The 27835-nt window shown below is 36.1% G+C and overlaps 1 protein-coding gene across 5 annotated transcripts in view; it reads left to right on the top strand.

Moving 5' to 3' along the window:
• The window catches only part of PRRC2C (proline rich coiled-coil 2C), a 78299-nt gene extending 51189 nt beyond the window's left edge, over window positions 1-27110 (top strand). For 2 of the 5 annotated variants that reach the window (XM_087960937.1, XM_087960936.1), the window contains exons 24-35: window positions 1920-2021; window positions 5202-5427; window positions 7667-7870; window positions 8065-8177; window positions 9138-9274; window positions 10998-11232; window positions 14007-14129; window positions 16703-16915; window positions 17446-17546; window positions 22411-22531; window positions 23486-23722; window positions 25425-27110. In XM_087960937.1, coding sequence (XP_087817063.1) covers window positions 1920-2021; window positions 5202-5427; window positions 7667-7870; window positions 8065-8177; window positions 9138-9274; window positions 10998-11232; window positions 14007-14129; window positions 16703-16915; window positions 17446-17546; window positions 22411-22531; window positions 23486-23722; window positions 25425-25688 — 2076 coding nt within the window. In that variant the 3' untranslated portion in view covers window positions 25689-27110. The remainder of the gene's footprint in view (window positions 1-1919; window positions 2022-5201; window positions 5428-7666; window positions 7871-8064; window positions 8178-9137; window positions 9275-10997; window positions 11233-14006; window positions 14130-16702; window positions 16916-17445; window positions 17547-22410; window positions 22532-23485; window positions 23723-25424) is intronic. The other 3 variants (XM_087960938.1, XM_087960940.1, XM_087960939.1) reach the window with 3 other exon arrangements.
• The last annotated feature ends 725 nt before the right edge of the window (window positions 27111-27835 follow it).

Below are 27835 nucleotides of genomic sequence, written 5' to 3'. Positions count from 1 at the left end.
ACTGTTGGAAAGGTTTAATGGCATTCTTGCCATCTTTATTAAACGCGCACACACATGCACATAGGTGGCCATCTCACACAAAATGACTATGAGTAGCCTACAACAATTGATAAATCTGTTCAAAATCTGAAGTTGATATAATATCATGCATACTTCTGAAATGCTCAATTTCCAATCTTGGAGGGTAGAGTTAATTTCTCATCATAACCTAGCAGATTAATTTCATGTGGCAATAGTTGGGTATCTTTTAAATTATCAGGATTGAGAAGTTTCCAGAATGGTTGCCAAATTTTAATCATATAGCAAATGACAAAGAGAGGTTATTGAACCTGACTAAATATGCTTACTCTCAGGTAGAGTAAGTTTTCACTGAGTATTTATATTTTGTCAATTATCTTTTCGTCTAGGATTGTATGTTGCTTTTTTACTAGTTTTAAACTTGAATGTTCTAATTTGGATGAATTGTTTAGTCAGAGATTAATTATGAAATTAATTTTCTAAAACTCTGGGCAAAAGATAAAAATAATGTTTATGAGAGAGATACATGAAACTGAAAATGTTTCTAATCAAACTGTAATTCTGCAATATCTGTTATTACTGCTGTATTAGCAGATGGAGCAGGGGTTTTATTTAGCTGTCTAAATGACTCCTTCCTACTCTTCAGCTTTTACTCTTGTAAGGAAAAAGTTTGTAAAGTATACATGTTCTTTCTTTGAGGACTTTTAAAATGGGAGCAGCACAAAAAATAATAATTTATGGAAACAGATGCAGTGGGCTCTAAATGATCAGGTTTTATGAATATGGATTACAACCATTCTGAAAGCAAATACGTTTTTTAGTTAAGTTTCATATACTGATTTTCTATTAACATTTCCTTGCCATGTGGTATCTAATTATTTACTCTAATATATAAACAATTAAATACACAGTGAATATATTTATGAAATAATTATGAATGCAAAATAATCTTACATTTGAGAGAAAAGTTGCTAATTAAATAGTGATTTTTATCATGCCTGTTGTACTTAATGTTGCAAAGTGTCAAATGTTATCTGGCAGTTGAAAGTACTTTTTACTTTGCAATTCCATCTCTTAAACTTTGTATTTTGATATGAGGGGAGGGAGAACAGCATTACAATATTTCTTCAAGAATTTATTACGGATAAATTGTTTCTTATTAAATGTACCTCATGATATTCAGTATACTGTGTTCTGGTTTGTGAGAGTGTTTGTTGCTTTCCTTCTTTTCATAAGAATGTAAAGCTTTTAGTTGAATGACATCCAATCGGAACACCTTATAATTCTTGGATGCAGGTGTATTTGGTGTATTGAATTTTGGGCTTGGATTTCCTGATAATTATATGACTTAAACATTCATATACTTCTGTTGGTTAAACTAGCTTTATTCCATTCTTTGGCAGCATCATGTAAGGTGATGATTTTAGTGCACTGGAAATGATGAGGAATAAGAAGTTATTTTGTCTTGCCTTGTTTGGGATATCTAAAGGTGTCTAGTCAAGTTCAAATACTTCCCCTTAAGTTTTGAATCTAATTGAAAAAGTTTCAAGTAAAATCATGCTATATTTGCAACAGTTCTATGCTTTTGTTGCATTATAGAAGGAAATGTATCTCAAAGATACATATATCACTTCCATGTGAACCTTTTGAGGCTCAATCTGAAGGAAATTTATTTTCCTGATTTTTTTTAATTTTTTAAAAAATGGATAATATTCCAAGATCATAAATAATCAAATATTTTTTTCTATGTGTCAGATTCCCCTCCCCGCTTCTGAATGCTTCCCTGTCAAGTACTTAAGTGGAAGACTACCTAATTCAATTGCACTGCTTGAGCTCTTGCTTTTAATGGGGCTTTTGTCATAGACCCAGCTAGAATGTGATCTTTGTTGCCTACCTTTCAGGTGCCCCTGCCCCACACCCTTCCCCTCCCTAGGAGGGAGACTCTACAACAGAGCTCCAGCCTAACTCCAGTTTCTCCCGCTACCGTCGACCTCACCCTCAAGGTATGTACCATCCCCCTCTCAGGGTAATTTTCTTGCATGCCGGGGAAAGATTGATACTTTTGGTGTAGATTAGGGAGACCGCACACTTTTTTTTTTTTTTTTTGCTAAGTAACTAAAAAAAGAGTATTCATTGTATTCTTTTAACCCTGTTTGGTAACTAACACCAAGAAACTGCTATCTGCCATATATAATTGGATATAGATTGGAATATATAGTGAGATTTATCTATGATTTCTCTTTCCACAGAGAACATATAGAAAAGGTGTGTATAGCTAGTATTGCAGAGTTTTTTCTTCAAAATTAAATTTTTCTGATTTGTATTAATATTGCTAAACATAGCAATTTGATTGATATTGGTTTGCTGATCTAGGATGCATTAAATTGAGAAATGGACTGATTAATATTTGTCGACTTCTTTATAGTTACTGTTTTGGTAATTGTATTCTTTTGGTGATGATATGAGAGGTAGGAGATAGGCAAAATTCATACTGACAAGATTTATTTTGGGTTGGATACCAGTTCAACTTGCTATGAAGTAAGTGACAAGAATTATTTGGAGATTGCCATCAATTCTCTTCAAACAATAAGTATGCTAAAGTTCTCTCTCTTCTTCTTCCTCTCCACCTTTCCAATTGGGTTCCAATTAGAATCCTGAAAGGATTCTAATTAATATGGCTTCGAATTTTAATTTCAGAGGAGCAAAATTGTATTAGCAGGAGCAAGTTTAATAAGCTAAATACAGTATTAAGGAGGAGTCAGGAAAAAAAATCTTAGCAATCTTGATGAACAATATAGTTTTATATCAAAGAACCACTTTTTACAAACATAGTTTTCATCTTAAGCATATCTGGAGAATTCTAGCATTAAAACCAGAATTTCTGATTATTTACTAAACACAGGAGCTTTTTAATATTAATAATTTGATAGATAAACTGATTGCTTTTAATATGAGATACTGTAATTTTAGCTTTTATACAAGTACATCTCTATTTCCTTCTATCTTTCCTTTTTATCTATTCATCTGTCCATTCATCAGTGCATACTTAAGTCCAGATATAGATACATACATACATCTGTGTTTTTGCATAACTCATGTCAGTGAATTTTTTCTAAATTTAATATTCCTCCTGGAATTTTATTATTTCTTGAACATATTTTCTGTTAGCATACATGAGTATAACTTACTTTATATGTATGCATAGAGAAGTCATAAACAGAATTAAAAATGAAACTTTGAGGCTGAATACTTTCCTAAAATAATTATAAAACATATATGTCAGACACTGCACTGGACATGAGCTATTTTTAGAATATATTGTATGTATATAGTTTTACAAAAATACATCTCTCTGTGCTTAATCTTCTCTGTCTACATTAAAAAAATATTTAAGCATCTCTTTTTAACCTTTTCAAATATGATCTGTTCAAAGCATTGTTTTGACAAAGTAGTGTGCCTTTTTTCTAATAAGCATGTAGTGATTTAATGAGACAGTTTTCAAATTGTATTCTGTGGAATTATTATCATCCATGAGAGTCTGGGGACAAAAAAAAATTCAGTCAAATACAGCCAATTTCTTTCCTGTAGGAAGAGGCTAAGTACATAGGCACATACCATTGGTCATCCTTTAAGAGCTATATTATTATCAATATTGAATTCCTGGTTAATATCTTTATTCCATGTATCTCAATTTAAAAAGTTTACATAGGAATCTACTCCACCAAGGTGGCCTTTCTGTGCCTGGATAGTTCATACAAGGTAGTCCTCCACTTATAACCATTCAATTTAGTGACGGCTCAGAGTTACAATGACACTGAAAAAGTGACTTGTGACCATTTTTCACAAGCTTTCAACGGTTGCAGCTTCCACATGGTGATGTGATCAAAATTTGGACGCTTGGCAACTGGAATGTATTTATCACAGCTGCAGTGTCCCAAGGTCATATGATCACCTTTTGCAAACTTCAGTCAAGCAAAGTTAATAGGGAAGCCAGATTCACTTAACAATTGTGTTACTAACTTTAACAAATGCAGTGGTTCATTAAACAACTCTGACAAAAAGGTCATAAAGTGGGGTAAACTCACATAGAAACTGCCTTGCTTAGCAATAGAAATTTTGGGCTCAATTGTGGCTGTAAGATGAAGGCTACCTGTATTCAAGAAAAAGTGTTTTAATGAAGTCGTCTTCATGAGGTTGTCAGTAAATGCCTACATAAAATTGATTGTATTTTGAGAAAAACTACAATTTTGCTTATATGTTATCTTACACAGTGCAGTTGGGAACAGTTTCATCAATATATTATTGATATTAGACTGATTGTCAGGTCTGCCATCTTCAGCTTGGTGCCTTGCTGGCATCCCATCATCAAAGGCCAAGGAGGAGGAGACACGGGAGAACAAATGGGCAATAAATGTATGGGGTTGGGATGGGGGGATGACAGTTTGACAAAGACCAGAGAAGCACAAACCACTTTGTGCCAGCATTAAAGGCCATGCACTCTGAGAAAAGAACATGGACTACCCCAAATATCTTAGCGTTTCTCAAAACACCGATGTGGTTCTTCATTGGCTGAAGACGAACTGATCATGGAGGGAGGGCTGGAACGCAGCCAGCAGCCTTTAGTTAATAAACAAACAAACCCCCGATCACTTCATCCAAATGGAGTCAAGGGTCTTTCTTTTCTAAGGGACATGATGGGCAGGTTTGTCACTGATATTGCTGAAATTTGAATATCTATAAATTCATTGTGGTATCATAGTGATTAGCATTTGATATAATTTAACTGAAAGCTATAGCATTATGTTTTGACAGTGAAAAGTGATGAGGATCTACTCTATTCTTAAATTATGAAAGTCAAACATAATTTGAGGCAGAGCTTAGAGCCACATCACCTTTTCATTGATTTAATTATTGCAGAATGTATGTCTCAGTTTCCAGAGAAGTAATACAAGAAAGGAATGAATGATGTTAATATTATTGAACTATCAGATCTATAGGAGGTGATGCATTTTAGAAACAAAGATAGTTGACATACTTTATTTGCAATGCAGTAAGGGAGTTTGCTCTTCCCTGAAGATATGCTTAGAATAGTAGGGAGTTATCTAGAATAAATTGAAACAAAAATATAGAAATAAAGTGGTACCGGTTTTAAAATAAAGCCATTATTTTTTCCCCCAAAATAGATGGAATCTGCTCGCAAAGCATGGGAGAATTCACCAAACGTGGGAGAAAAGAGTTCACCTGTTACATCATCAGCATCTCCTGTTACTGGTGGTAATAGTAGTAGCAGTGGAGGTGGGAATAGCAGCAGTAGCAGTGGACCAACCAGTGGTACATACAGCTCTTTTTCAAGTGCATCCATGCCTCCCATTCCTGTAGCTTCTGTTACACCTACAACTTCATTGTCAGGTATTAATCTTTAGGAAATATGACTGAGAAATGTGACTGAATAACTTGCTATCTTTTTTAATAAATCTCTCTTTGTTTCTTGTTGTTTTATGTGTATTTCGTTGTATGTGTATACTGTGTATATACGTACAATGACAGTAAAGTATTATTATTTGGTTCAGTTCTGTCTAAAAAATGATGTGTGATATTTTAATTTGATTCTCTTTATTTTGTATCCTTTTAATTTGTTTATCTAAATTGTTAGAACTAAAAACTTTGAAATTCTTCTTTAACAAGGCTCTTGTGCATTTTTTATATTGATAATCAGTGAAAAATCTATTAACTATCATTAATTTTCACAAGTTATATAAAAGTTTTATACAATCAACTGTTGGAAAGAAAATTCTACTTGAATCAGACAAGAATATGATAGCATTTAAAATCCAATATATTCTGAGCAGTAGCTTTGATCTTGAACTGTATAATTTTAATTAGGTGTTCATCCAAACAAAGTTGCTTTGCAAACATATTGTTACATATTATATATTTTGAGTCCTTTAAATTTTAAGATCCTTTCCACAATAACAGCATCTCCGAACAATTTTAATCTATATTTCTAAACACAGAATATAGACTAGTGACTTTTCAATTTATGGTTCAGTTCTGTTCATCAATAAACTGCCAAATAATTTTGAAATCATTCCTCTAAAACATGGGTGTCAAACTCGGTCGTGTCATGTGACATATTGCGACATATGGTGATTTTTTTTTCCTTTGCGGAGCTGGGATGGGTGTGGCCTGCGCGTGACGCATCTGGCCCGTGGGCTGCCAGTTTGACACCCCTCCTCTAAAATAATTATTACTTGGTGTTTCTGAAAGAAAAAAAACAGCTTGCACTCCAGTCAAACACCAGATGCTTACAGCCATTGCCAGTGGTTCTTTTAAAGCTCTATAAAGTTTCTGTCGGGATTGAGTAGATGATGCAGACTGTCAGGATAATTCTTAAATTATAACAGTATATCAGAGTTTTTTTAGTAGTAGAAATAGATGGATGTGATAAAACATAATACAAGAGTATTAGAACACTTATAATTAATTCTGTTAAAATATTAATCTTTTCTAAATGTTAACATTCTGATTATAATAATGAATAATAGTAATTGCTCTGCCATTATGCCCACATGGTGCCAGGTTTATATCTTTTGAATGTGTGGCCCTAATGAACATAAGCTTAGGAACAAACAGTAACTCTCTTAAATCCCCAAACTTTTGGGCACCAGGGACCAGCTCTGTGGAGAAGGTTTTTCTGCAGACCAGAGGGGGGCGTGATTTTGTGTACTGCCTGTTTCTTGTGGATGGGGCTTCGCTTGTTTGCATGGCCCAGTTGCTGGCATGCCATGGACTGGGATTTGGGGACCTCTGTTTTAGAATGTTTAGGTAAACAAATCATTTTTTTGATCCAATATAATAATAGACATATAATCTGAGTCTACAATGAAAACATTTCTACTAATACAAGCTATTGGCAGATTTTTATCTAAAACAAGTGACCTGGTGCCTTTCTGTAACTTTACCATTTGTCATAGGAATTCATCTTACTTGGAGTGCTTTCAGTAATTCTAATTCTTTCTTTGGCCCACGTTGGCTATTAGAATTTGAAAGAGTTATGGACCATTTTTTAGTCATTTCTGTAAAGAACATTCTGATTTGCTGCTTTTTTATGAAGGAACAGATAATTCAGGCATACAAAGTAATGCACAGGTTTATCTGGTTTTTGGATAATCTTAAAACTAATTCTTAAATTCATTTTATAGGTTATTATACTGTATATTGCTAGTATATTGCCTGTTTTTAGGAAAATAATGAAAAATATCTTAAAGAGCTGCGATAGGTTGCTGTCATTTGAAATAAAAAATCATTTAGCAAACAGTATACCAAGTAAAACATATTGTTCTTTAATATATTTTCAAGGAAATTGTCATTGTTGAAGAATAGCTGCTATGTACAGTATGTTTCTGTCAGTTAGCTTTTATGCATATCATTAAGGTTTCACCATCATGCCATTTTATGTAGACAGTATCCTTGTACAATAATGTTCTGAAATTGAAAGAATATTTAATAAAATATTGCTGTAATGCAATTTGCATTAAGATTCATCTAACTAGGTTCAACAAGCTAAGGTGGATTAAACTTTTGATTATTATGCTGAAATATTTTGTCAGTAACTCTTGAATCTTGTTTTGCTTATTTCTGATCTTAGGAGCTGGAACATACACTACTTCCTCTCTAAGTACAAAATCCACTACAACCTCCGATCCACCCAACATCTGTAAAGTGAAGCCACAGCAATTACAAACAAGCAATTTAGCATCTGCTGGTCATTTTTCCCAGTTAAGCTGTATGCCATCCCTGATTGCCCAACAACAGCAAAGTCCACAAGTCTATGTGTCTCAATCAGCTGCAGGTAATGTGATAAATGTGTTCATTAAATTTAAGTTCAGCTCTTCTGGTATGCATTCTTACAAACTACAGTATTGTTTTCTCCCAGTCGTATAAACTTAATTTAGTATACAAGAGAATATAGGAAGTCCTCTGAAAGTTGGATGTTATTTTTTCTTCTTCATATTTTAATTTTAATCTTTTCTTGTGGTCCTGTAGCTCAAATTCCTGCATTCTATATGGATACAACTCACTTATTCAATACCCAACATGCCCGTTTGGCTCCTCCTTCACTTGCCCAGCAGCAAGGATTTCAACCAGGACTCTCACAGGTACATTTGGTGAGATTGGGAAACAAACAGTTTACAGATATATACAGGTTAAATTAAATCAATGTACCTTGAAATTTATCCAGCCTTGCTTTTTGTTATCACTCTCACAATAAAAAGTTAAGCTAGCATTGATGCTAGTTTGTTTTAATTACCCTAGTAAAGAAATTATAACATTCTAGGTGAAAATGAATAAGTGATAGGTGGAACTAAAATAGTGTATGGGGTGATAATAATCACCAACAAAAATATTACCTCGATACTATTGGAAAAAGAGCAGGAATTATCTTAGAAGCAGCTTGAGAATTGTGTTTATCACCTGCATGCAGACTTGATGGAAAATTTTGCATCTGATTTAAGAATTATGTGGAGGACTGGTTATTGATATTTAAATTTTAAAAAAATCTGCCAGATAAAGTTAATACCTGCATGTAATGAAATCTTGATTTTTATCAACAAATGATACAAATACAATAGGAATTTTGGATGTTGCACATGCTAAATTAAGCCTTCGCGATACTGAAATATTTTACATTATATCCAAAGATAACAGGAATTCCAATATGCAAGATTATTTTTGTGAATTGAACACTGGGATGTCTGAGACAGTTCAGAATTCTTATAAACCAAATCTAAGTCCTGCAATGAAATAGCTGGACTATTATTAGTTGAGGTGCCATGGATTAGTGCTACTGGGGCATATTAAAATGTCCAGTTCACTATTCAGTGTCTCTCAAATATCATTTTATTGTAAAACATTCACATAGTTTTTAAAATGGGAAGTAATATACAAATGTTATAAATTATTAAATTTACAGTTAAAGGATGTGAAACCATAAGGCTAGAGTAGACTTCTTTGTTGAGACACTGGAGAAACACCACAAGAATGAGTGGATTACCTGGGTGGATTTAGCTCAGGAGAGTTTCCTACATAGATATTTAAATTATTTCTCTTCCTTCCAGCCTACTTCAGTTCAGCAGATACCAATTCCGATATATGCTCCTCTTCAAGGACAGCATCAAGCTCAACTGAGTTTAGGAGCAGCACCTGCTGTGTCCCAGGCCCAGGAGTTGTTTAATTCTTCTCTGCAGCCCTATAGGTAAGTCTCTGAAATATAATATAATTTCAAAGTAAATATAAATAAATATTTTAAAAAATAGAATCAGGAAACAGAAAATACTGGTTTCTGCCTTTTTCTCCTAAATAGCACTCTTATATAGCATTTAAGACTTACATAGCACTTAGACTTATATACCACTTTACAGTGCTTTACAGTCTCTCAAAGTGATTTACAGAGTCAGCATGTTGCTCCCGACAATCTGAGTCCTTATTTACTGACCTCAGAAAGATGGAAGGCTGAATCAACCTTGAGCCGTTGAGAATTGAACTTCTGACAGTCAGCAGAATTAGCTTACAATATTGGATTCTAACCGCTGCGGCACCATGACTCTAAATGTTTGCATTACTAGTTTATTCATACCATTAATACAAGATAATTTGCACTATATTTTTAAATTGCTTTTAAGTTAGCAACATTAAGTTTATTTAGCTGAGGTGGTTTATTTAGCTGAGGTTAATGTTGTTACAAATCAGTGTTCAGATTTCATTATAGTGAAAGATTTGGAATTTTTAAGAATATTAGTACATGCATTTTATGAAATATCTTTTTTGTTCTGAATGTTACTGGCTGTTTGTAATTGCACCACTTTTATAATGCTGAAAGAAGCATTGAAGCATTGTAAGTTGTGAGGACGGGGAAACTTATGAATGACATGCTACATATTTGTAGCATCTTCAAATAAGTGGTGAGGTTTGTCTTTAAGCAGTTCTTAATCAGGCATATCATATTACACTTAATCAGTTCTTAAACAAGTACAGTACAATTACTAATTAATTGTGTACAAATACATTTGAAGTTTTACAAATAGGATAAAAAAAATCTAAAAATAAAAAAAAATACTTGTGTACTTTTACCTGTGATCAACCCTGCCCCTTCAATAATATTGCAACCCTACAAATATTCTAATCAGAAAGTGAAAATATCCTTAATTCAGAAAAAAAAAGATTAGATTGACTAAAACTATTATTTATTTTAAAATTTTTGCGTTTAACAGTGGCTTGTTATTTTTAGAATATGGAATCACAGCTTTGAGCTCTGCTCACACGCTTACTGATTCATAGTAATGCAAGATAAATTGATGCTATAAGAAGGTACTGTCACTCAGCTATGAGTGATTTCTTGCTTTTTCTAAATTCTCCTCTGTGATGACAAACTTTGTATCATGCCCAATTCCTTATTTAGGATAGAGAAAAGCAATCTCACCACCACATACCAAGCCTTATATTTATTCCCACAAAGTACAACACACAACTCTTTTGCAGGAAAGTGAATAAATACAGTAGTTTAGAAAAATGCATACTGGCAAAGCATAATGTAAAGTTTTGCCTCTTACCTTATCTTATCTTGTTTTATATTCAAAATCACATTTGGAGAGTTTGGCAACAAGTTAGCTGCCCTTAATTTCTTCAAAACCTCCTGCACCAATTTAACATGTAGTCTTAGCTTCAGTATAAATCAATATATCATCAAGATAAACCAAAACTCCCTTATACAAGTACTCATGCAGCACCTCATTAATTAGCTGCATGAAAATGGTGAGAGCTTGAAGTCTATCTTGGTTAAATTACTATATGCAAACCATTGTATTTGCTTGAATACTTTGCTCAGTTTTTTCAGTGCAGCTTTAAACTTTTCTTGCTGTAACAGCTTTCTAATAAATAATGATATTTAAATAATTAATATAGGCCATTCTTTTAAACAGATCTCAGCAGGCATTTATGCAGAGTGGCTTGTCTCAGCCATCTCCAGTGGTTCTTTCGGGCACAGCTTTACACAACTTCCCAACAGTACAGCATCAAGAACTTGCCAAAGCACAGTCAAGTCTTGCATTTCAACAAACATCCAACACTCAGCCTATTCCTATCTTGTATGAGCACCAGTTAGGTCAAGCTTCAGGATTAGGAGGTTCCCAACTTATTGATACACACCTACTCCAGGTAAGAAAAACAATAGATATTAACATGGCTTCTGAGCTTTGGAATTATTGCCTTTTTTGATGTGACAAAAGGAAACTGGTGTATATAAACATAGTTATGTTGTGTTTTTTATCTATTTCTACAGTGTAATCAGATTACATTGTAAATCATAAGACTTCAGAATTATATATAATTCTAAAGGTTCATAAATTACTGTTAATATTGTATCCACTACTGTTCAACAATTACATGCACTAAAAGAGATTATTCGTTGATTTGAAGTGAGGAATCATCATGTGCTGATCACATCCAGTTACACATTTCCATCCTGGATCAGGCTGAAGATGCCATGAAAATTGTGGTCTGAAGGTCTAGATGTGACAAAATAGGCTGAAGTTAAGTCTGAATCAGTGTGGCAGGTGAAACTCTATCAACCATATAACACCCAAGTTGCAAACGCTGCATTGGCTATCAATAGATTTCTAAAATGCTGGTTGTAACAAAGCTAGGTATTTTCAGGGCTTTCTCTAGGTAAAAGTGTCCTATCCAATATAGTTGCCTATAAATGTTCTATATTCCCCAGATGTGGGAGGTGAAAGGATTGGGGTCCCAAAAACAGAAACAGATTTACACAGGAAACATAATTATTTCTGGCATTAGAGGGTTTTCACACCCATAACTCTTTCATCCCATGGTCAACTCCTAAACCTGTTCATCCCTCCCAGTACCAGACATAATCTAGGCAGCCTTGACCACATTTCCTACTTGGGTTGAGGTTCAGAAGCTCATTTGGGTATCGTCAGTGTACTTCCATGGTATCTTTGTGCAGATGTTTAAAAATGGCAAACAGAAAAAAATGCTTCTAAATTGGTGTTACCCTACAACAAAGATTGTAGTGTTTGAGGTCTTCCCTCAGCACTATCTGCAGTTTTTCAGTTAGGAAGGAGCAGAGCCACTGCAGATAGTGCCCTCTGACTTTCAACGCTCATAGACAGTCCAGAAGGTATGAAAGGTATGAAAATATTGTCAACTGCCCGGAGTCACATATGTGTGAGTGGGCAGCTATATAAATTTGTTTAATAAATAAATAAAAGTTACTGAGAAATCAAAGTTTATACTTTCCCTTTCTATAGTTCCACTTCTTTCTCATCATCTGTAAAAGCAATCAGCATGAACTCAGTTCCATACCTGGCTTAAGCCTAGACTGGAAAAGGTGCATATCATAACATTTCTTCCAGCTGTAGAATCAGTCTGATATTTTTGTGATTACCACATTGTAAACCACTGTGACTTGTTTAGATTCAACAGTTTATATACCTCCAGCAAATAAATCAAAAAGAAAGTCCTCCATTTTAGGCTGATGTGCCTATTCATAGACAACAATGACTTGCCCACTGATTGATGAACTGGTAACTTCATGATTAGATTATAGTCCTTGTGGACAGAAGCTTCTGCTTCTTCAAGCAGAAGCTGCTTGAAGAAGCTACAGCTAACGTGAAATGCAAAGGCTAGGCTACTGACTGGAATATGGCTCTATGTTCACTTTATACCTGTGCTGAAAGATCTGCATTGATTGCTGATCTATTACCAGCCAGGTTCAGGATGTTGTTTTTACGAAGTCCTATACAACCTGAGAACAGCTTGTCTAAAATAATGTCTTTGGTTACATCCACTTTCCATAAGCACGTAATATATTTAGCATGGATGTTGTTGCCTTTGCATTTGCTGCTTGGCAGACATAAAGAAATTGGCCCTCTTCAAAATAACAGTAATTCTTTGGAATAACCTTCTCTTTATAATGTGCCAGGTTCGATACTGATGTATTTTTCCACACTTTTTCTTTTTGCATATATGCTGTATCTCATATTAAGTTGATATGCCCTTTAAATATATATTATCTACTTTTACCTATGCTTTTTCCACCCATGCTCTTTTGTTTATGGTAGTCAGCAGCACCCTGTAACCAAAGTATTATAAATTTTAGCAAAACAGTGAAAAGATAAGGATCAGGCATCTGACATTCTCACATAACTTAAGGACTGCTCATTATTTTGATTACCCTGCCTGTGATCTCTTGGAGAGTCCCAAAGTGCTTTTTTCAAGAGGCAACTGGGCTTTCTGGTTTTTCTTTGAAGACATTTCACTTCTCATCCAAGAAGCTTCTTCAGCTTCTTGGATGAGAAGTGAAATGTCTTCAAAGAAAAACCAGAAAGCCCAGTTGCCTCTTGAAAAAAGCACCTTAGGGACAACCATGACCTGCATGACTGAGAATCTCCATAGGCATCTCTTGTCGAGGTCTGCAGTTTTTTTGGATTACGATTGTTGGATCATTGTAATTATACTGAGAATAAGCTGACAACCCACCACCACCACCACCCTCTCTGCCATAGCAACCCCACTGTTAAGGGAACTTTCAAGGCAATTCTTCACTGTTACCCTATCAATGTGGAAATAATCCTAGTAACTTGGTTGATATAGTTTTTAGATTTCAACCACATCTTTCAGTGCTTAACTTTACAATAATGAGCTAATAGAGCAAGATATCTTAGTTTTAGGCAAGTTTTAGAAGCAATATATGAAAGCCAAGGTATGTTTAATGCTTTTTTTCTGATTCAGCTGGCAGCTGATACATAAAAGGTATATTTGCTTTATAATAGCTACTTTTCCAAATAGTAAAATATTACAGTAAGCAGAATTATTACCAACAAAATAAAATACTCATATTTGTTCTGCTTTTTCAATTTAAAATAACTTTACTTAAGTCACCCAAAAAATGTTGACCTCTTTCTTTTCAGGCGAGAGCTACTCTTACCCAGGCCTCAAATTTGTATTCTGGACAGGTTCAGCAACCAGGGCAGACAAACTTCTATAATACTGCTCAGTCTCCCAGTACTCTCCAGCAGGTAAACTATGGCATGGTAAATTGCTTTCAATTTTTTTAACTATCCATATTTGTGTGCTATATGTAATACTATAGTTCAATGACAAGAGAATATTCTATTTTGTGCAAAGTAGATAGCACTCTATATAGCAGACATGATATTTTTCCGATTAAAATCGGAATTCCGATTTTTTGGGAATGCCCGGGCGGGGCGGGAGGGCGTGGCGGGCGGGCGGGTGAGTGGCGGGCGGGCGAGCGGCGGCGCGCACAGCGGGCGGGGCGGGCGGGGAGCGGCGGCCGCGCACAGCGGGCGGCGGGCGGGCGGGTGGGCGGGCGGGCGATTTCTTGCGCGCGGTGGGGGTCTCTTTTGGCCGGCCCCGATTTTTTTTTCAGAGGGGAATATCATGCCTGATATAGCAGAAATCTAAAACAATTATTTAACATGGAAGATCACTTTTTAATAATATCATTTTTAACAGATTGCTTTTGCACACAAACTTTTTTTGAGGGAGTGGTGTCCCTCTATTATTAAAATATTCTCTTGTCAGAAGTTTCTTTAATATGAAGCATGTTCACTTTGTTTACCCTTACAGTGATCATAGAGTGAAGATGTAGAGGGTCTTGTTCTTTTTAAAAAGTCTTCAACATCTTCCCCAATTTTGTCTTTTCTGGGATATCTTATATTTTAATTGTTGCTATACATCAACACATATCCTAATGTATTGAAAACTCAGTAGAGAGTGGATCATAATCTAAATCTTGTTTTCTCAGTGATGCATAAGGAACATATGACCAGGTTTTTAATACTGTTTTATGGTCAGATCATTTCCTAGTAACATTTTCAGTCTATTGAGATAATGGTGCTCAGAGTCTCAGATGAAAAGATTTATATTAGTCCTTGGAGTTTTATTATCATCACTGTAGCCTTTAGTTGTTTTCATGAAAGACGCACAAGACAACCACCGTATCTTCTGCTAAAAGCAGCTGTCATTAACTAGACAGAAAGTACCTACTGAGAATGTATTAGTAATGCTAGCATAATACAAGTGAGATGATGCAGAAGAAAAGCATTTTGCTGCTCTTGTGTTGCTATAGTGCTTTACAACTTCCAAACTTTTCAAATTTAAAATAATTTCGAGCCCATATTAAGTTTGATAGTATTGTAAGTATTTTTATATGTTTGAATGATTAAAATCCAAATAAGTGAATGAGAACTACTTTGATAAGTTTATAAGTTTATAAGTTTTTTTTATAAGTTTATAAGTTTGATACTTTGATAAGTCTCTGGCCTAGGAAAAGGGAAACCTAGTCCTCCCTTTGGCATCCTGAAAATCCTCCTGGTCATCTTCTACAATATCAACAGTCATAGTGTCCTGGAGCAAAAGTCAAAAATTAGTATTAGCTCTTTAATAATTCCAATCATACTAGAATGGATTAGATGGAAGTGCTATTGGGATACAGTAAGGCATGGGGTTCAGTTTTGTCTCCTATACTATTTAACACGAATTGAGAGTAACATGACATTTTTTCCCATTTTCATCTAATTCAAACAAAGTAATGAAAATCCTGAACCAATTTCTAATATAAGCCTTAGATAAGAAGCGGACTTCCCTCTCGAAAGGGTCTACCTCCCCATCAGAATTAAGTTTGCAGTATGAAATTAAGTCCAGTCTCGTTTGTAGCACATACAATTTCAATGACACATCATTAACTCAGGCTGGTATGCCACTAGGAAGCTGTCCTCAATGGAAAAAGCTTGGCCACAATCATGTATCCAACTCATGATGGAGTCAGTCACTTTAATGCAATAAACATTGCATTCTTTTTATATTAAATATGGACCAACCTTGTAAATTTCCTTTAATTCAAAATATTGCAACAAGATTATAACATGGAACTGATATAAATGATGTACTGACTTCTGAGCACCTTTCACAATGCTGGCTCAAACTGTTCATAGGGTTGAAGAATTCTCTCTCTTACCTGAACATGCAGGCACAATTCTTTTTTGGATGCCTTTTATTGGGTGTCTTTGACATGGAGTGATTGATGGACAATGATGTAGTATCCCCCAATAAGACTTCCATATTTGCTCTATTTAATGACTAGTTTGGGTAATGAAATGTCTGCAAGAAAACCACCAAGCTCAGAGAACACCAAGGAACTCCCATTTCAACCCTCAGCTCCAAATATTCTCCCTTATCAGTAGTAAATAAGATTGCCTGGTTTGCAAAGTTCAGAATTTCCAAAGCACATTTGCAACTAATATACTGACATTCTATTTCCAAAACCTGTATGTTTATAGGATTCACAAACACAATGGATTAAGTATAATGTGGGGAAATATGGAACAATTTCATTTGTAATGAACATGATCCACATTGTTGTCTGAAAAATTGTTACTGCCCATTTAATTTCAAAGTTTTCTCTGCAACTTTAAAAGGATAAAAATCGGAACACTTTTTTCTTCCCTGATTCATAAAAAAAATAGTGACAGGATATATTAACAGTACTATATATGTGTGTATATTTTTTTTCATGTTCAAACACGACAGTTTTATTTTAATGCAGATAATAAGGTTTGTCTAACACATTGCCATTTTATTCCAGATGACAGTACCTATACCAGGATCACAACTTTCTTTGCCCAACTTTGGATCAGCAGGCCAGCCTTTAATTGCTCTTCCACAATCCCTTCAACCTCCTTTACAGCACACTCCACCACAACCTCAGGCTCAAAGCCTGAGTCGGCCAACACAAGTGGGTCAGCCTTTCAGAGGACTAATTCCAGCTGGCACTCAGCACAGCATTATAACGGGAAAGGTAAAGATGTTTGTGTTAATCTTGCTGTACGATAGCACAGAGGTTCCCAAACTTTTATAGTTTCTCAGCACTCTAGCAGTTCTCAAACTCCACACTAGGGTGCTGCAACAAACTCACAATTCCATTATATAGTAAAATATCCCTGCAGCTTGCTGCAACATTCAGGGAACCATAGCACATGGTTTGGGAACTACAATGATGATAGATAGTGAACACTAACAATGATTAAATTAATTTGAATAAGTAGGTAATGTATTATACTTTAATTCCCAGTGACTGTTTCAATGGTGGTTATTCCCACCCCCTGTCCCTTCCTAAAAACTTAACTCTGCCTGTCTAAAATATAAAGACTCTATGTAAGTCAATCATTAACTACTTTGTTCAGTACTTTGTTACGTAAGGATGTACATCAATTTTTATTGCCATTTTAGTAAAGGACTTATAAACTTCCTCTAGTTGAATGAGTATGACCTGATAAACCTATCAGTATTTTATTTTGTACTGTAAATAACCTTGCTGTTTGTCTTCAGATGTCAGAAATGGATTTGAAGGCTTTTGGAAGTGGCATTGATAAGCCAGGCACACCTCCAGTTTCTGGACGAAGCACCACCCCAACTTCTAGCCCTTTCCGGTAAACAAGTATTTTCAAACAAGTCAACTTTACAGATTGTGATGGAGAGAAAAGAGGGGAAATTTAGTATTGAATTAAACTTTAATATAGCAGTGCCATTTTGAGAACAGAAATAGAATACAAGAATTCTGGGTGAATAAGGTTGATAATTCGAAGAAATATTTGACTTTATTTTTAACATAACTTTCCCCATGTCCTCCATGGATAAAAAGAACTACTACTTCCAAAAATCCTAACTAGCACAAGGCCAAAAAAGAATTTCAGAAACAGAAGACAAAAAGCTTTTAAGAAAAACCATAAGAATTTCTTTAAACCCAGAATTCTAAGCAGAGAACTGGGCAGGAAAGCAAGTGTACTGATAGAGGAATAAAAATAGCATATGGGGTGCAAAGAAACCACATTAGGCTTGGTTTTTTTAACCTACTGTCTTTACTGCTAAGATTAAAAGTGAGATATGTGACTCTGGATTGACTTTTTCAGAGAGGCAAACTGAGGTAATAAAGGTATTTTAGGGCATATTGAGATGCAACCACACATCATTGGGCCTGAGGGCATCAACCCAGGAATACTTAAAGGAACTCAAAGGAGAGAACATGAAACTTCTAGCAGAACTATGTAACTTGTCCTTCACACTGACCTTAGTACACAGAACTGGAAGATAGTCAATATGATATCATTTTTTAAAGAGTCATAGGAAATTATAGGGCAGTCATCCTAACATCTGTTGTGTGCAGATAGATATGAGTGGTAATGAAAAAGGGACATATTGCAGCAAAAATCACAATGTCAAATTTTTCCTCACCAACTTTCTAGGCATTTTAGGAATGTAAATAGGCACATTAATCAAAGTAATGCTGTCAAGTTTGTATATTCGATCATTTTTTTAAAAATCTGGCATTTTTCTTCAAAAGCTCCTGAATATACTTAGTGGGCATGAGATAAGATGGTCTATTATTTTGTGGATTGCAGACTTATTTTTTAAAAAGTAAATAGTTGGAATAAGTAAGCAGTGCTCTTAGTGGAAGGAAATGAGTGGTGTCTCTCAAGGATCTATGTTGGTACTTGTGCTTTTTAAATTGTTCAGAAATTTTCTTGACTTAATGTGGTAGAAAACAAAGTGAGAGTAAAGAGCTCTAAAAGGGTCTCTTTGGTTAGCCAAATGGCAAGTTCAGTTCCATTTGCACTGGTGGAATCTGACACTCATGGGAAAGCTCAGCGAAGATGTCAACTCAAGTATACAGTAGTTGCAGAAAAAGGGCCAGTGCTATGCTGGAGAGCATTAGGAGGAGTATTGAAAATAAAGCTGTCAACATTCTAGTGCCATTACAAACATCTATGGTAAGTTTCAGTTAAATACTGAATGAGTTTCTGATTGCCACATTTGAAGAAAAATAAAGTAGAACTGAAAAGTTGCTGAAGAGGGCAACCAAAATTATTGGAGATCTGTGTTAAGAGAAAGAACAGGATTTTTGAGGCTTAAAAAAATGGCATCTGGTGTAGAACATAAATATGATCAAGGTGCGTGGTATTAGGATCATAAGACATCAATAAAGTGGAAGGAGATTTAGAACAGACAGAATATATTTTTCATGGTGCTCATGTTTGGCCTGTGGAATTTATTGGTACGAGATTGATGGCCGTAATCTGAATGCCTTTATAACAAGCTCAGATAAAACAATAGGTTTTGGTCTCAGTCTTCAGTTCAGTCCTGCTTTTGTGTTCAAGCATAGCCTGCCACCAAATTTCAATGGCAGGGGAAAATGGCAGGACTGTGACTGTTACCTGCTTGTGTGCACTTCAGAAACATTGGGTTGGCAGCATGAAAAGCATACTCGGGTGGGTTGGGACCGATTCATCAAGATTGACCCTATCTTGTTTTCTTTTGCGCTTGAAAATAAGCACTCGGGCTTATTTTCGGGAAGGTCTTTTTTTTTTTTTTTTTTGCAGGAGGCAGCGAGCGCAGGGGCCGATGGGAGTGAGATCGCAGCTTCCGCTGGCCCCGCCCTTTTTGTCCACTGTCTGGTTGCCTGCAGCTGCAACAGGCCAAACTCTCGGCATGACGCGGCAGGCACCATGCTGTCCGCCAAGTGGTTGCCCATGTTGCTGCTGGCTTTGTGAAGGCTCTTAGCCCTCGTGGCCAGGGGGGTGGAAATCAGGGTGTGCCAAGTGCTTGGCCCCGATTGAGACCGCGGACAAGCGGACAGTGGGACGGAGTGGGTGGAGCCAGTGGTAGCTGCCCAATTTGCTCCATTCCCAAGCGCACCCCATAGGCCAACTTTTTGTCAGGGCAGAGAAATGACGGAAACTCAAAAGCTTCATCTGCTTGCAAAGGGAACAATTTGAAACAGAGCGAGGTCTTTGAACCTCTCGAAGGTTCGTCTCCCTCTAGGCAAAAAGTACACAGCAGATCCAAGCAGAGGCAGAGGTGATCCCAACACGTCACCCACTCCATCCCACCCTCTCTTGGCTTGCCTGCAGGTGTGCCACACAGGGCATCAGGATCGCCTGCCTGCCCCGTGCCTCTGCTTCCACCTGCTGCTGGTGACACCACACGAGCCTCCCGTGAGTTAGGCAGCCGCACAGCATATCTGGATCACTTGTATTCTTCCCCCCTGCCCCCGCCGCCTCTACTTCCATGGTCAGACTTACCAGTATTTGCGCTACACCAAGGGGCCAGTGGGCTGTGGCTGATGCCAGACACCGTCGGCCCCCCACATGCTTGCCGCTTCTTGTGCTTGTTATGCCCATCTCCCCACCCCCACCCCCGGGCTTGTTTTTTGGGGTAACACTAAAAAAAATCAGCCTGGGCTGATTTTCGGGGAAACACTGTATTTGTCAATTGAAAAGGGACATATGTTTGAAAGGACAATATTATTTTGCAGAAAATAAAACAGTGTTAGATTAATGTCCAATTTACTGTTATATTACCAGTTATATGAGCCACAGTGGTGCAGTGGTTAAAATACCACTGCGGACTACTTTTGCTGACTACAGCTGCCTATAATTTTGGCAGTTCAAATCTCATCAGGCTCAAGGTTGACTTAGCCTGTCACTTATATTTTATATAGCTAAGTCTCCCTTGATTAAAATTTGACTGATGATAATAGCATGGTAACCTTCTGGTTACTTTCTTGGCTATATGGCAGAATTGGCTTGTCATTTGCCTTCTGGAATGTATGTGTCATCCTAGTACTAACCATGGCTTTTCAGTTATAAAGGTGACTATGCTGTGTCTATATACAGGTAGACCTCGACTTACAACAATTCATTTAGTGACCATTCAAAGTTACAACAGCAATGAAAACAGTGATTTATGATGTGTTTTTCACTTATGTCTGTTGTAGCATCCCCCAGAGTCACGTAATCAAAATTTCAATGCTTGGCAACTGGCTCATATTTCCAAAGGTTGCAGGGTGCCAGGGTCATGCAATCATTTTTTGCAACCTTCTAACAAAGTCAGTGGGAAAGCCATATTCACTTAACAACCGTGTTACTAACTTAATAACTGCAGTGATTCATTCAACAATTGTGATAAGAAAGGTCGTAAAATGGGGCAACATTCACTTAACAGATGATTTGCTTAGTAACAAAATTCTGGGCTCAGTTGTCGTAAGATGGGGACTACCTATAATCATAATATTTTTGGTTGAATTCCAAATATTACATAGATGAAACAATTACTGAACATCTCTTATTTAGGAATTTTATTGACTAAGTTGATCTGGACAATTTTTTTAGCCCTTGTGTTATGCTACGCTCTAATTTTTACAGGAGTCTATAAACAAGTGAAAATAGAAAAGCCACTACTTTTGAAAACCAACAAGTATCTTGCCAACATTTGAAAAACAGAAAGCAGATAAAAGAAGTGCAAGAAGTGGGAAACTGACTTCCAAAGATGTCCTTATATCTCTATGAGAAGATTACCCTTGTAGAATAATTCTTTCATGCCATATTGCAAACTGCTTTTTGATACAAATTTTAATTTACAAAAACAGCTATCTAGTAGGGCATTTAGGAAAGTTTTCATTGCATTTACAATTCATTAGATTCTGGCCATTGTTACCTGAAGAATTGTATTTTAAAAGCATGCTGAGTTAAATAATGGAAGGGTTGGAGTAGGGTTAGGGTGATATATAGTGTAGAGATTAATATATTTTATATATTAGTTAGAATAAAACCTTATGTCGAATATATGTAGTGGTCGGATTAAGAGTTCTTAATATTTTAATATAACAAGCATCCTAAATATTTGTCATTAATGTTATAAGCAGTTGTGGTATCTTATGAAGTTATTCAAGCTACCCATCTCATACAGATTGCCAAGAAAAAATTAGAAGAGTATAGTAATATACTCTCAAGATCTTTTATTGTATTGGAGGACTTTTCAAAAATATGGGTTGGTTACAGAGTACATTACCTTAGCTTGTCTGGATTGACTTCCTTTATGGAAATCCAGAAACCAAGATTTTTTAGATCTAAAGTCAGTAACTTAATTGTTCAAAAACCCAGTTGTGTCACTCAGAAATACAATGAACATCAAGTACTCTGCTTCTAGTGAGCATCAATAGACTAACACAAAGAAACACAACTTTTAGTTTGAAAACATGCAATAGTTACACATTTATATTCAATGGAATCCAAAAGAATGTATTATTCTCATTATGTGGCTAAAAGTATTAAATGCAATTGTATATGAATCTCATGGTGATGTAGATTATACTGTTAATGCACATTTTGTTGCATAATCTGAAACTATCATTTACTTAATGCATATTTTTCCTCCGGATAAGGTAAAAATATAAAGATTACAAGAATTGATTTCATTTATGATGTATTAACTAACTTAGTGTATTTTGTCTTCAAGGGCCGTCTCTACAAGTCCAAACAGTCAGACCAATAAAATGAACACCATTATTTACCAGAAACAATTCCAGTCAGCAGCTGTGAGAATGACTCAACCATTTCCTCCTCAGTTTGCACCACAGGTGGGCAGCAGCTGGTTTTCTGCACTGGGATGGGATATTCATTAGCTTGATTAAACTAATGAATTTTAAATTAAGACTTCCTGGATCCTGAAATAACTCAGATACTTTATTCAGTATACTTTCCAAATTACAATTAATGTGAGTGTTTTAGTATCAGGAGGAAAGTATTTTGTTTTCAGTTAAATCTGTGCTTGTGAAATTGAGAAATTGGACCGCAAACGGATGACCACAGACTTCCCCACATGGCTCTCATTATAATCCAAGGTTAATCATTTGAAGGGAGAAGGATAAAATAGCCTGTCAGAGAAGGGCTTCATGCAACTGTTTACAACATAACGTACTTGGAATGTCTCCTGTGCAGAAAGAATAGGAATTATCAGAGGGCAAAGGTCTCTTTGCATAACCTCCAACATTTCACTCAGATTGTACAGAAACTCATAGTGATTGTTTAGCCCTTAGTCGGTTACATGAAATGCAGCTGTGAAGTAAATTTCTAAAATAGCTATAGTTGGCAGGAAAAAAAAACCCACACCAATCCCTCTTTAAAAGAATGCAAATGCTGTAAAGCTTCTGATAGGGAGAGATGAGGTGTATACTTTTGACTTGAGACTGCCTTGGATATTGCATATGAAATTTGCAGCTGCTGGATATTGCGTAGAGGCATTAATCTACATTCTAACAGTTCCTGCATCCTGATATATTTGAGGATGCCCTTCTGTTCTCCTCTCTTGGTCCCTGATGTGCTACTACAGTTTTTAAGCACATTATCCTTAAGATTTTCCCATGTTGAATTTCCCAAACACAGCCAACCTTAACAGAAAAAGTGAACCCACTACTTGGCACTGTTAAATAACAGGCATGCTTCCTGCAGAAAAGCCACCATATGATCAGGTTGGCAGTTTGCTAACAGCTAAATGTCTCTCTTTGTTGTTGTTGTTTTTTTCCCCCACTTAGATCCTCTCTCAGCCTAACCTGGTCCCTCCATTGGTAAGAGCCCCACATACTAACACCTTCCCAGCACCTGTTCAGAGGCCGCCAGTGGCACTGGCTAGTCAGATGCCACCTCAGATGACCACAGGTCTTTTGAGCCACCCTCGTTTGCCACATATGGCGAGGGGTCCTTGTGGATCATTCTCTGGAGTCAGAGGCAATCAGGCCCAGGCTGCGATGAAGGCTGAACAAGACATAAAGGTTAGTATTTTTGGATGGCCATGCTGTGTTAACCACAGTACAGTCTTAACAACTTGCAAGGCAAGATACTATTCTTTGTTTAAGATGCAGATTTCCCTCTGAAGTGGCCAAATAGAAATAGCAGAACCCTTCACTAAACTTCCAGCAATAGATTAAGTTCACCTACTTATTTGTAATGCAGTCTAAGATCTGGTCAATTGTATTCATTCTCTGTGTTTTTCTTTCTTCAAGTCTAAAACTCAAGCAAAACCACCCATAGCTGCATTTCACTCCATAAAATTGGTAGCACTTGGAGACTCTTTTCAATGAAACCTTTTTCCCTTAAAATTGAGCTGTTTTGCAAAGTCCATGTGGGGATGTCATAAAAGCAGAAAGAATCTAAAATCAGTGAACTTATGTGGTTGAAAGTGATGGCATCACTTGCTTAATCTTTTCCATTATTTTCATTCATGAAAGAAAGTGTTATGAGAAAAGTGAGACCACTTAATTTATCAACACAAAAAATCTTCATGTTACCCTGTTTTATCCAAGCCCCAGTTGGTGGGTTTTGAGTTTATAAATTAATCTTAAGTAACTTTTAATTGTATTATGTATGTGCTATTCTGTTTTCAAAACAGCATTGGTTCCTAGGGAAAAGCATAGAATTGTGTATTGTTAGTAAAAAGAACAAAGGGGTTTGGTGGCACAGTAGTTAGAATGCAGTACTGCAGGCTATTTCTGCTGCCTTCCGGCTGCCTGCAGTTCAGCAGTTCAATTCTCACCAGCTCAAGGATGAGTCAGCCTTGTTGTGGGCAATATGCTGACTCTGCAAACCGCTTAGAGAGGGCTGTAAAGCACAGTGAAGCAGTATATAAGTCCAATTGCTATTGCTAAATGAATGTTAGATTACTAAAACTGGAATAAATACAGTTACTTAGAACCAGTATCATAAATGTGCTAGTTGGCTACACAAGAAAAAGGATACACATTTTGTACCAGGCAAGTTTGCCAAGGGCCCTTTTTGGGAGGGGTTTTGGGTATAAAAAGTTAGAGGCATATTATGGCCCCGTTGTGTCCCTTAACACTACACACACAAGCTGTAAGCTACTTTCTTTGCCCCGTCTATTCTGAGACCACAAAAGAGCTGTTAAGTATATTTTCTGTGCCTTTTGTACCAAACAATTCCAGACAAATAAAACTTTAAATACTTATTTCAGAGCTTGGTTCATGAGTAGTAGTCTTACTGTCCTTATATTGATATTGAATTTATAGTATCCAAGGGGGAAAACATTTGAAGAAAGTATTAACTTACTGTCTGTGATAAATATCTAGTCACTTTGTGCAGTAAAATGGCTCTTTTCATATTGTATGAAAACCATTTAATATTATATATCTTATCTGGCAATTTAAATTACTATTTGTGATAACAGTACTCAAAATTATCACTGAACCTCCTAATTCTTGTATTACTATTAGTAGAATTTAGATATAAGGGAAACAGTGCTGGTGAGAAATATCAATAGGAGTTGAAGGCCATAGAATGAAAGGCAACTATCATAAGCACATAAAAGAAATTCCCAAAAGATGATACTAGATTCCAGTTTTGAAAAGTATTAGTGGGTTGTTGTTGTTGTTTTTAAAAAAAACAACCTCAATGAGCAGAATAAATATCTATGGTGGTTTTGAGCTGTTTTGTTTAATGTCACAATCCTTTTTCATTAAGGCAAAACAGAGAGCAGAAGTCATTCAGTCAACACAGAGATTTTTCTCTGAGCAGCAGCAGCAGCAGCAGAGCAAGCCACCTGGAGGCAAAATACAGAAAGTGGGTGACAGTGGGAATAAAGCTCCAGAGGCAGTGACAGACTCCACTTCTGGAATCTGTCAAGACAAAGTGGAAGAGAAACAGAATGCTACAACAGCACCCAAGCCTATTAGAACTGGTCCAATCAAACCTCAGGCCATCAAGACAGAAGAAACAAAATCATAAAATGGTGTGTCTGCATACAAATATGAAGAGTGAAATGACAGCCAAACAAACCTTTAGCCCAGAGAGGGCAAAGCATACCTGTTCAAAGCTATGAGTAGCAAAAACAGAAACAGATGCTATGAGTGCTAAAGATCTGGAATCGGGGGACTTTTCTATGGGACATTTTGTATGCCATTGCATGAATGAATATGATCAATCAGAATTGAAGCACCTGTCTGCTTTTTCAGTGGTGCAAAACTAAATAATGCTCCTGAGGCATTTTATTAGCCAAAGGTAAACATTCTACTTTTTGCTGCTGATTTATTTAGAGAAGAAGGGCAGATCGGAGAAGACCATGCTGGGATAGAACGCTGGGTTTGATTTTGGGCTGCTCATGTTGAAATACGATTTTCTTTCAGAATGGAGCAGGAGAATTTATGACCATGAATAAAGTCATAAAGAGCAATTTAATCACCCCCCCCCCCACTTTTCCCTACTTCCCATTACACATTATTTCATTTTGTAAATGTTTGATGTCAGATTTCCAAGAAAGGCAGGAGGTGGCTGCTACTACAGTTTGATTATGGTGCTGAATTTAACTGAAAAAAAAATATTAATTGCTTCTCGTGTTAATATAATATCAGAAGGGCAGTTTCGGGAGTCTCCCTTTTATATTGCCAGTTACATTGAGCTACAACGAGACAGTGCTTGAGAAGAAAGCCTTTGGCCTTGAAATGCTTCTCAATTTATGAGTATAAAGCAGCAAGCATTTGATTTTGGGCCACAAAAACAGATATTTATATCAGAGCTGCATCACACTTTCTTTCTGCTCATTGTGCTGGAAAATAGAATCAAGTCAAATAATGCCTTCTTAATTGTATCCTTTAATAGTATAGCTGTAGGAAAAGTACTGTATGATAACTTCTGTGAATGTAAAATATCTCATTCCTGCTTACAATATGTAGTTGTGACTGTGCTATAGCAGAGCTGTAAAATGAAGTTATTCAGACTTTTCAAGTCACTTGGAGGGCACCACATGGCACATCATACCAAACTATTTTCTCTGACAATTTTCCCAACCCCTTTCTGGAACAAAGAATGAATCAAAAACAATGTAATGTGTATAATTTTGTTCAGATGATGGCAAAATCTGGAAAAGTCTGTTGCTGCTATTGATGCCTAGTGAAATGCTGTTGGTTATCTTTTTTATATAAATATTATAATTTGCATTTTTTTGGAAATTTAGCTGTGATGTCAGCTTTGGGGAAAGATATCCACTTGTACTGTGATTTGGCATTGTACAGAAATTAACAGCCATATTGGTCTAGAAAAGTTTAAACTTTTTTTTTCATTTGTACAGGGGTAACGCACTGTATTAAATATGTAAGGTCTTATTTACATGGGTTTGATTACAGAAACTAATAAAATATTCTCTACATAAAATATTGGGTCATGTTTTGTACTTAAATTTTGTCCCAATAAGTCATGAACTTAAAACCCTTGTTTTGGGAAACCATCTCTTTTTCCAATTCTGTTCTTACAAGTCTAATTCCAAAGAGGAGAAACTCAGAAAACTCCCTCGTGTGATAAATCAGAAAATTATGCAGAATTCTAAAGGGATCTTAAAAATGGGCATATAAGCGTACTGAGATCACTTTGGTACAGAAAACATCCCACTTAATTATCCTTGCCTAAAAGGATTTCGGCATGGCATGCAGCACAACCAATTTTGTGTAAGATAGCTTCATAGAGACCCCATCTTTTTTTTTACTTCATTTGACATAGCTGAATTGAATTATGCAATTACCTTTTTAAAAATCTATATCCTAACGTTCAACTAATTCTCAGGACTGAATACCAGTAATAAAAAAATAGAATTGTGGGGAAAATTAAAACACGATAAATCAGAATAGTAAAAAAAATATCAAAGTACAAAAGCATTTAGTGAGACCATATAGGTCAAAAAGTGTTCCGTTTAGTGGTAAAATCTAACCCACTTAAGCAGCAGTTGCACAGTCAGGATTCCAGTCAGTGCTACCACCAAGGCCTTCCTCATAATGGCTGTATTTGTAAAGGGCACTTACTGAATACTTTTAAGTTCACTGGAAGCATGCATACACACAAATTTTTTAGGTATTCCGATTCTTAGGGCATATGAAGAAGTGTTA

This window comes from Notechis scutatus, chromosome 3 (assembly GCF_049901735.1).
Source record: "Notechis scutatus isolate UNSWTSFEM ecotype Mainland chromosome 3, rNotScu1.2, whole genome shotgun sequence".
Lineage (NCBI taxonomy): Eukaryota > Metazoa > Chordata > Lepidosauria > Squamata > Elapidae > Notechis > Notechis scutatus.
The sequence above is the reverse complement of the archived record's forward strand: the minus strand, read 5'-3'. Positions and strand labels throughout refer to the sequence as shown.